General features: G+C 43.6%; 1 protein-coding gene across 1 annotated transcript; it reads left to right on the forward strand.

Moving 5' to 3' along the window:
* The first annotated feature begins 4188 nt into the window (after positions 1 to 4188).
* adra2b (adrenoceptor alpha 2B) lies at positions 4189 to 5766 on the forward strand. Its single transcript, XM_047015471.1, has one exon. It carries the CDS (start codon positions 4189 to 4191, stop codon positions 5764 to 5766), a length of 1578 nt encoding a protein of 525 aa, XP_046871427.1.
* The last annotated feature ends 5527 nt before the right edge of the window (positions 5767 to 11293 follow it).

Genomic DNA, 11293 nt, shown 5'->3' on the forward strand with positions numbered 1-11293 from the left:
ATTAAGGGGAAGGGGGAAGGGGGAGTATTGGGATTCGGCCGTAATCTCTGTGGGATTTTTCCTCTAGTTAGTTTTCCAAGAGTTTTTCCCTGCCTTCCTTGAGGGTTGAGGTTGGCTGGGTGGCAGTTCTATCCGCGTATGTGAAGCCCTCTGTGACATTTCTTGTAAAAAGGGCTATTCAAATACTGTGCATTTGATTTGGTTTGAAAATATTACAGTAACCATCACAACTACAGTAGTACTGTCAACAAAGAACAAAGAAAACCTTTCACCGCCACACAGAGAAAAACTCTTCAATTGAGTTGACAAAAAGGCTGTATGGTGGAAGGTAAACATTACGTAACAGAAAAAAATGCCATTAGAAACAAGTGTGAACAATTTTGAGTCATTGTGTTTTACAGATGTCAACTGTGTTGTAGTTGTGTTTACTGTTTGCCCCCTTACCATTTTGCAGCACAAATGCATCACAGTGCAAGATGTGTTTAGTGAATGAGAATTTGTTTAGAGTTTTGCTAAGAGTGTCTGATTTGACAAATTGGTTTAGTTCAGTGAACATTTGATTCAGAGAATGGGGTTTAGTGTTTGAGCAATTGTGAAAAACTATCATTATTTTTCTTTGTATTTGCCGTAATGTTATGGCGTTATTTTCTAGGACCATGTTCATGATTTCAGTTTCCTGTTCAGGAGACAGAAGACGTTCCTGACCACCTTGTGTTGGTAATCTTTCAGTTCCGCCAAACAAATAGTAAAATACTGTAAATACTGTGTAGAAATACATTTCTCAAATACTTGAAACACACTTTATTTTTACAGTCCTGCAGAACAGTCCACAGGCAATACTGTACTACTGTACTCATTGAGTACTGTATTGATATGCAGTAGGCCTACTGCAATTTTGTAGTGAGAGTATATTTCTTATCTATTCTCATTTTGGAAAGTCCAGATGATGGATGCTACAGTGTGCTTGCTCAAATTTGGCTGTGCTCTTTGCCCAGTCTCCCTATTTGTTAAACCATGGTTGACCACATGGTCAACCAAAGTGGCTCGGATCTCATCAGAGATTACGGACCTTGGCCGTCCTCTTCCTCCCCGTCCTCCACCTCTTACTCTCACTCCTCTGGCTCTGCCAGGTATTTTTATAGTCCTACAGTCCACAGGAAATACTGTACTACTGCACTCATTGAATACTGTATTGATATGTAGTGCTGCAATTTTCTAGTGAGAGTAGATTTCTTACCTATTCTCATTTTGGAAAGTCTGGGTGATGGAGTGTACCTGCTAAGGAGGTTAGTGTGAGGCACTGATGAATTAGTGTGGCATTTCGATTGGAGATTGATTTTGAAAAAGGATATCAAGATGTTTCCTGTTAGAATTTTGTGTGTTACATGGAGAATTGTGTCTTGTGTTTTGCAAAAAGTGTTTATTGAAATTGAAATATTGAAGGCCAAAAATGTGCGTATGGTTTTGCAGATTTGAGGTTTGGTTCTGGTGTTGGAATGTCAGGTTTAAGAAATTGTGTGAAAAGTAAGGAATTTGTGTGTAAGCATTTGAAGAAAAAAAAATCACTGTATGTACCTGCCCACCAAAGTAAATTACTTGTTTGTGACCACTTACTTCACGATTAAACACGATTCTGATTCTGATGATATTACTGACTAGGAACACACAAAATCTATACCAAAACACATTTACCATGTATAAACCACCGATAGAAACATGTTAGATCAGTCAAAGTAATGAGAAACCATTTGGCCATTAGTTAAATACAAAACAATGCAAATGCATTGAAAATGCTATTCAGTAGCTGAAAAGTACTTTCATCAGCCATTGTTTCCATTTATTCCTGCCTGTGAGAAGTGTGAACAAATTTAATCTTTCAAGGGGATTTTTTCTGCTAGTTGATTTCAGGCTTACCAACATTCAATCAAGCATATCTTCTCCAAATATTTGTTGTGCTAATATATTTAAATGTCTGACAAATCATTTGATTACAATCTGTACTTTTATAATCTGTAAATAACATATAATTGACCTTGACCTATTTCAGGAACAAAATACCAGCACCTCTCACACACTATACAAGCATACACATGCACACAACCACACACGCTGACACACAATTACTTTCTCATTCTGGAATTAAAATGTATTAATTGTAATAATTTAGCACATTTTCATTCAAAGCAACATCATTGAGTATTTGAACCTGCAACCTTTCGATCTGCAGTCAAATGTCCTACCCCTCAGCAAAACCCATTTCTACAAAAATTTGATGAATAAAATGTGCTTTCCACAAGGGGGCAGAATTTGTCATTAAAGCAGCAGATCATATGGAATCTAAATGTGTTACATAACTAACCTTAGCCTAACATGATCGAGCCGTAACAACAAATAATTGAACTCTAACCCAAAATTACTAGTTCCTAACCTTAAACCAACATGATACAACCAACATGATCTAATTTAACACTAATCCAACATGGATTAACCCTAACCCAACAGGATTCAATCCAAACCCTAATTGAACACCATCTAACCCTAACTCAACATGATCGAACTATAACCAAACATGATCTAACCCTAAATAAACATGATCTAACCCTCGTCCAACATGATTTACTGTAACCCAACATGATCTAAAGTCTAGAGTGAATTGATAGATAGATTATTCTAAAGGTGGGAGAGTAAGAGGTTTCTGACACTGAAATTATAGATTTGGAAAGTTAAATAACACACACAATGGTTAAAGATGAGGAAGATGACAATCCCTTCTCCTCCCTCACTCTCCTCACTTCTCATCTCCTATCCTATCCTCCCCCCTCTCCTTTCCCCTCATCCTCCCCTCTTATACCTCCTCTGCCCATATCTTTCTTTCCTCTCTTCCCCCCCTCTCCTCCTTTCCGGTCTCTACTCTCCAGGATAAACGTGTTTCAATCCCTGTCCTCTATTACCGGAGTTTATTGACAATAACAAGGTATATACTTACCATGAAACATACGGCAGGCTTCACATTAAAGAGAGATGAAATGACAACACAGATAGGACAGAAAGAGAGAGAGAGATAGAGCGAGCTAGAGAGAGAGATGTTCAGGATCCCATGACGCCCACACTGACATCACTAGGCGCAAAGGAGAAGAGGAGAGAAAAAGCGCTTAGGTTATTAGGGTGATGCTTGCAGTCCGGCTCACTCTTGGAGATGCGTGCGGTGCAACGGGTCCCACCTACATGCACAAGATGTGCGGTGGTTATGCATTGAACTTTAAGAGATACTACTTTAACGTAGCGCTAGAGTAGAATTGGCGAGAGTGGGAAAGACTGATCGAGGGTCCTCGAGCTCCAACATGACTACACATGAAGAACTGAACTCAGACTCCTCCGACTCTTACATCTGTAAAACCGTCAACTGGACTAACCAAGGATCCTGGTATTCGCTCGAGTAGCCTTTAAAAGAGCTGCCTGTGGCAGTAGTCCTGTGTCCTGCCTCCTGACTTCAGGGAGCAACGTTTGCAGCAGTTAAAAACAACAAACAAACAAATAAGTATACATTTGAACCACACATCGTTGGACGGCTCATGCAACTTCTCCAAGGACAAGATAAGAACATTTTATAAATCTCTGATCTTTTAGCCAACTATTGCGTTGGTGAAGTACAGTGGCTGTGTGTTCATTGGTCTGCACAGATGGAACTTTTGGGAGCAAGATAGCAAGACCATTATGTAAACAAATCACTTTAAATAGGCTATTTATTTATAAGTAAATGAAAAGAGTGTTGTTGTGCACCAGGAGCTCTTTCGGAAATATAAAAGTAAGGCGCACTCCCGGCCCAGGACGCACAGAAGGCGCACACATTTTCCCACCTAACACGGGCAGACTGCTCGTTAGTTTGCCTCAATCTCGCCTGTGTTGCCATGTATTAATCTTAAATTAGATTAGAGTTTTTTGTGTCTAGTGAGCAGGAACATCCAAAAAGAGAGATGGTGAACTGAGATAATAGAATTAGATGTTCAAGAATGGACAGAACTGTATTTCATTAACAACCAATCTTTTCAATGAAATGTTTTAAAATGATGACCGGCAAGGATTTTTGGGGGAATTGTTTCCAATAACATTTAAAGAAGGCAACCAAACTGACTTATTTGTGGTGAGTTCCTTCTTTCGTCTGAAAGCCAACTGAAGGGGAGAGCAGTTATGTCGTTGCCTGTGGACGGCAGTTGTTCCATCGGACTGGACGGATGGAACAGCAGCACTCACGCAGGCGGGTCTCTGCCTTGCAACCAGAGCCTCAAGCTGACGCCTTACTCCCACGAGGCCACAGCGGCCTTTGCCACAGCTATCACTCTCATGGTCATCTTCACTATAGTGGGCAATATCCTAGTCATCATGGCGGTGCTGACCAGCCGGTCTCTCCGAGGGCCACAGAACCTGTTCCTAGTGTCTCTAGCTGCGGCGGACATCCTCGTAGCCACCCTCATCATCCCATTCTCTCTGGCCAATGAGCTGCTGGGCTATTGGTACTTCAAGTCTCTGTGGTGTGAGATCTACCTGGCACTGGACGTTCTCTTCTGCACCTCTTCCATTGTCCACCTGTGTGCCATCTCTCTGGACCGCTATCTGTCCATCTCCCGTGTCACCTATGGCCGTCAGCGCACACCCACGCGCATCAAGGCGGCCATTGTGGTGGTGTGGCTGATCTCGTCCATCATCTCCTTCCCTCCTCTCCTGTCTCTCAACAAGAGTGAGGGAGGGGCTGAGGGCAGCGAGAAAGGACCCCAGTGCCAGCTGAACGACGAGCGCTGGTACATCCTGTACTCCACTATCGGCTCATTCTTCGCGCCTTGCCTCATCATGATCCTGGTGTATATGAGGATCTACCAGATCGCCAAGCAGAGGACGCGCTGCCCACCAGGCGAGCCCCGGAAGGATGGCCTTGCCACACCCAGCCAGACTCTCTGCCAGGTGCATGCCAATGGGGTGAAGGCGGGAGACAGCACACCTTCGACACAGCAGAAAACCTCCAATACCAGACCTCCCACTCTGGCAGTCACCATTTCTCCCTCTTCCATCAAACTGGAGAAAGAATCCCCTTCTTCCCCCCCTACCCCCAACAATCTCCTCCACCCACCTTCTCCTTCTTTAAGTCCCAAGCCCACCACCATATGCCCTCCTTCCTCCCCTCTCACCCCTTCTCCCTCCATCACACCCCCTCTCTCCACACCTACCAGACCCAAAGAGAGGGGGGGTAAAAAGGGCAAGAGTCGAGGGGGCAAGAAGGCTGACAATAACAACGACACCTCCAGTTCAGAGGGTGACCCGGAGCCTGGGCAGAGAGGGGGTCGAGGGGCCAGTGGGGTGGGGTCACTCATGGGGGGGGGCATCCACTCCCCCCCCACCTTGCAGCGCTATCGGGACATGATTACGACCTCCAAAGGGTCCAGGCTGGTGGTGGGGCGAAGGTCCAAGCCCGAAACCACCCCAAGTGCAGCCCGGCGTAAGGCCATGGTGAACCGGGAGAAGAGGTTCACGTTTGTGCTGGCGGTGGTGATTGGCGTGTTCGTGGTGTGCTGGTTCCCCTTCTTCTTCTCTTACTCACTGCAGGCGGTGTGTCCTCAAGCTTGCGCTCTCCCAGAGCCCCTTTTCAAGTTCTTCTTCTGGATTGGCTACTGCAACTCTTGTCTCAACCCTGTCATCTACACCATATTCAACAAGGACTTCCGGAAGGCCTTCAAGAAAATTATTTGTCAGAACTGCAATGGGACCTTCTTCTAGAGTGGATGCTCCATAAGCAGCCCCCTCCCTACCCCAGTACTCCCCTCTCTGTTTCAGGAGAGGGCCTTAAATGAGATCTAAACATCTTTTTTCCAGCCGTATAAACGGAGAAAAGTGAAGTGAACTGAAAAGTAAAGTATTCTTTGTGGACTATGTTCTTTTGGTTTCATTATGGAATCCAGAACATTCATACTTCTTGAATAGTCCATTCCAAGGTCTCATCCCTGTTACATTCAGCACTGTGGTAGAAGCCAGCCACAAAGACACTTTTTAGAACAACGCTGTGCCAATAAAATGTTGACGTGTCATGTGAAGAGTTTTAGGCAAACAGGAGAGGACTCCCAGACACCTCCCAGAAGCTGAGAGCAACAGAGGTAGAATAAAATATTGTTCTAAGTGGCAGAGGGAGAGAGAAAAAGAGAAGGAGGTAGAGAGAGAAAGGGAGGGAGAGACAGAGAGAGATCTGTCCTGTTATCACAAGCACATCCAGATATCTGTTAGCTCAAGGCAGCACAGCAGACCACAAGGAAGGCACCTGACTGAGTCTTGTTAGGGTCTGACTTCCTGCTCAGCCCACTGTCTGCCTGGCCAGCCCTACTCCACCCTGGCTTGCCCCACTCGACCCCTGCTAGCCCTACCCCCCTGGCAAGCACTACTTTATCCTGGCCAGCCCCATCCTAGGTCCCATTGGCTAGGTCCACCCCAACAGGCTCAACTTGTGTTGCTCACTGTTTGATCCACATGAGAGGGAATGGAACCTTATCTGAGAGCATGCAAAAGCATAGACAACAGTTTGGGGGGGGGGGGGGGGTGATACCTTCAGCAGCACCCTCAGCTAGGACAGTGGGCTTATCTCAACACTGACAAGACCCTTCCTTTCTCCACTCTCACAACTCTTGATTTTCAGCACGGCAGGAAAGTACACTGTACTTTAAAGTAAACTGATCTGGATTATCAACGATTGTATTTCAAAGAGATTCTTCAGCCACAAGCACTATGGGGGCACATACACAAGAAATGCAGATCAGCTGTACACTGGGAGTCAGGATGAACCAGCCAGTAGGATGGGCTGTCAGCGCAAAACTGACGCCTTGCTGCAACATTGCCTGTCCTCTACACGCTTCAGTACAGATGTGAAAAGGAATCTGACATTTATTAAAAAATGAACAATTAATTCCTCTGTTTCTGTGATTTGGGGCTTTATAATGAACACTTTACACAGCCAATAGCAAGCCATAGGACCTGATTCCCAGACCCATGAGCTAGGGGGACCTGGACTGAATCAAGTTCTAGTTCTGGTGGACCTGGACTGAGCTGGGTTCTGATGGTCATAGACCACCCGATTGTGGATCTCTCTCTAGCTGACCTGGAATGAGTTTGGTTCTGGTTATGATGGGCTTCAATGATGGGTTCAAGTTGGATTGGATGTGGTGGACTTGATTGGTTCTAGTTGACTGAGTCTGGTCTGACTGAGTCTGGTCAAATCAGAAACTGTACTGAGTGAGCACATTTGAAACAGCAGGACGCCCTGTTTCTAATGTCTGACATGACTGTTTTTGACTGTCTGACTAATGACTGTCTTTTTAGGAACACAGGAATGTGTTTTATTGTATGTGTGGTTAAAGGAGAGGATTCACCAAGGTCTACAGCCCAGCAGTGGGTTTGTGTGTGTGTGTGTCTCAGCTGTCTGCACACAGAACTACCGCCTTAGAAAGTGGTCTGGTATGATGGGGCTGTGGGGAAAGCACAGACTACAGACATAGACCAAAGGATGCAGTAAGAGTGTGTGTGACAGTGTGTAATAGAGTGTGTGAGAGAGAGTGTGGAATGTTCTGCAACAGGCCATTTTGAGTATTCTATGGGACCAAAAACTGCTGACCTGTGTTTGTGGGAGTGTGCAAGAGAGTGTGTGAAGTTGTCTGTGTGAGAAGGTGAGAGTGTGTGAAGATGTGAGGACGCAGGAGGACGCTTGAGAGAGGACAATGGCGTGGCTTGTTTGCCGCTGCTCTAAACAAAATCTTAATTCATTTGCAGTTAGCACTTTGAGATTTGTTTCAAATGTAAAGTGTGTTACAAATAAAATCAATTATTATTATTACAGTTTTTTCCAATTGCTTAAGCACAATTTTGAAAGGGCTCACTTTGTCAAAACACAACACACGATTCACACAACTAGACACACAAGTAGCAGAACACCTCTAATCTTTTGCTAAATCAAACACTCATTAAAAACTATACAATCATGTATAAAAAGCTATTTCTGTCACTGTATGCCACACATCTGGTCAATAAAATTGGACTCTGTTTGAACAAGTTACACACTGTTGTGCAAAATATAAAACACTTCTAAACGAACTATTATTTTCTAATGATATAACCTGCTTGATTTTGTCAGAGATATTGTAACAGTAGAGTATGTACAAGTACATGAATATGTTGACCAAACAAAATTCAAGTTCAAGTCTTTTATTGTCAGGTACACAGAACTGTAAATTCTTAAGACACTTATGTTAACATAACATAAGTACACAGAACATAATTTACATCTATGCTAAGCTTAAATAAGAAAAACTTCCTAAATATACAGATAACAATAAATAATACACTATACTAACCCTAAATACAAAAAATCCTAAATATACAGATAACAATAAATAATACACTTTACTATCTCTAAATACACATAAAACCTATTGCAACCCTATAACCTTTTCTAACCTAGGTGGAGTACAGTGAGTGCAATAGAGCAAAATTACAGATAGACACAACACACAAGACCAGTGCTGCACACTGCTGAAAATATTTACTGTATTTGTCCACATTGTCTATGTAAAGGTGGCATTCTGTGTAGAAAATCTGAATACATTTCAAATTGACTAATGTATAGTATGCTACATACTGTAAACACAGCAAATACATTTGAGGAGATTAATGAAAGTATACAGCAAATTAAATAAAATAAATTGTTTCAATCGTGGACTGCAGTAAGTGGGTACAAAAAAAGTACTGGTGTAGTGCATATAGTGCATATATGTTCCGGGAGTACAATGGTACTTAGGAATGGTTTGCTGAATCCAACGCTAGTTTCCTCAAGGTTCACAATGACTCTTGCTTAGACTGTTGCTCTTGTTGGTTAGTGGTAGCTGATTTAAACTGTTGTATTCTTCTTTTTTTAGTTAATCCTATTTTTATTGCTTTCCTACAGGTACACCTGCACTTAGAGATCAATGTTGTGTAATTTTAACTTGTTTAACTACATGCTCTTATGGTTTCTTCCCTTTAGCACTATTTTTTGGTTGTCCACAATATGTACTTCTTGTTTTTGACTACCCGCAATGCTGTGGGGCTATCTTGTTGTTATTATCAGTGACCTATGCACTTTGTGAAGCTCTCTCTTGGAAGTCGCTTTGGACAAAAGCGTCTGCTAAATGAATAAATGTAAATGTAAATATAGTAGGCTACATTTTACTGTACTGTAGAGAAAAGTAGTTGTCACCTGTGCTCTTGTCGAAATGTCCAAATTACTGTTGCAACAGTATATCTGCTGAGGTTGGGCTGAACTCTCTGTCCAGCCTCTCTCAATGTTGCCCCATGGTTCACAACATGGTCAACCAATGTTGTTTGATTTTCATTAGATACTGTCAATTTGGCCCTATTTTTCCACAGCCTCCAGGTCTACCTCTCCCTCTCCCTAACACTTTTCCTCCACGGTCTCCCCCTCTCATCTTCCCTCTCCCTCTTCCTGCAACATTGCTTTCCATTTTTGATGAGGACAGGTACACTGACCTGTTGCCTTTTAATAGTGCTTACCTAATTGGTATGTTTACAATTATGCACTTTAGTGCTTGTACACCTGATGCCCGTGTTTGATCCATTCATTAACATGTTGCATTTTACAAGACACAGTTATTTGCAAAACACGACTCCACTGAAGGTATGGTTGACCGGTTTATTGAAACTGAGGTGATGGAGAAAGAAGGAGATCCGGTGGGGCAGGCAGGTGTGGATGGCAGGCAGGTGTGGCAGGCATGCTGGTGAACCGGAGGATGTGGTCTGTAGCAGGCAGAGAGAAAACAGGATATTAGGATGGAATAGCTATATTACCATAGACTAGGAGCCGATATTAACTTCTGGATGAAGCGTTAAACTGGCTAAGAGTGACTGGAACACCGGGGTTGAAATACTGTGGTGCTGATGAGGGGATGGAATCAGGACTGCAGCATAAAAGGGCCTTGGGCCTCTGTTTTGTTTGGTGAACAATGGAGAACTTGGAACATATTGACAACCAGAGAAGAAGGAGGAGGAGGAGGAGGAGGCGTGTTCAGGGAGTGGCCTAGAGTGTCACGGGCCACCCCTGAAATCTGATTGGCCACCCCAATATATGATTGGCTATATGCCCAGTCAGAGGCGGGCCACCCCTGGTGCCACCCCTATCAAAAATGTCTGGACACGCCCCTGGGAGGAGGAGGAGGAGAAGGAGGACCATGACCATGTGCTCAACCATGGTTTGAGCATGAGGAAGGCTGGCCAGAGGGTCCAACCAAATCTCAGCCGCTTCACAGTTGCTGCCATCATTAGAATCTTCAGGATGGAGAACAGGTACAAAATCTATTTGCCTTGTGTACTGTAATACTGCATATCAATAGAATACAGTGCTCACAGTATTTGTATTTTGCAGGACTGAAAGAGAACCACACCGTGGAGGAAAAACACACTTTCACAAAGGAGACTGAAATGTTTTATTTGGTTCGTGACAACAACGCCATCACACTCACTCACGACAAATACAAACTAGGATCCTGGCTGACCATGCTCAATTCATCGTCAAGACCGTCAGCCTGTTCTCGGTGTTTACCGAAATAAAACTTTTTTTGCTGTACTTGTGTGCTGTTTTATGTTTGACGATGAAAAAAGTAGGCCTTCACTGAGACATTTTACAAAAGGTGAAATGGCTCATTCTCCAGGGTCATTGTCATTCATATGTTGTGTTCCATTTCTATAATTGTGTTTTCAATTTTGCACTACAGTGTGCTGTGAATGCTTGGTAATGTGCAGCAAATGCTTAGTTGTGTGTACTGTTATGAATGGTATATGTGTATGATTTGAAAATATGGCTGTTTGTACCAAATGAGAACATGAGTTCCATTTTGTAAAAAAGGTAAGAGATTTGATGGCAAAGAGTCATCTTGCAAAGGGAGTGTCGTGTTTACAGAGCTGCCAACTCTCACGGTTTCGCCGTGTGAAACAGGCATTTCAACCATTTCTCACGCTCTCGGGCCCCACCTTGTATATCTCACGCTGAAAAGGCAACGCCAAACAAGTAGCAAACAGTAAAGGACGACGCGCAGGTAACCGAGTGAAGCAACATTGACACGCGAACAGCCGTGTAAACTCGCCTTCGGAGGGAGTGAAGTCCCCCCCCCCAGACGAGCTTTTGCGAGCTTCACCGGTAGCGGGTTTAGCATTTTGTGTGTGAGGTTTTCAGTTGGACCCCCCCCCCCCCCCGGGGCGAGCTTTTGTGAGCTTC

The sequence above is a fragment of the Hypomesus transpacificus genome, unplaced genomic scaffold (assembly GCF_021917145.1).
Source record: "Hypomesus transpacificus isolate Combined female unplaced genomic scaffold, fHypTra1 scaffold_30, whole genome shotgun sequence".
Classification (NCBI taxonomy): domain Eukaryota; kingdom Metazoa; phylum Chordata; class Actinopteri; order Osmeriformes; family Osmeridae; genus Hypomesus; species Hypomesus transpacificus.

What these genes read in the sequence shown, in the direction of transcription:
- adra2b (XM_047015471.1), top strand. Translation starts at nt 4,189, where the DNA reads ATGTCGTTGCCTGTGGACGGCAGTTGTTCCATCGGACTGGACGGATGG.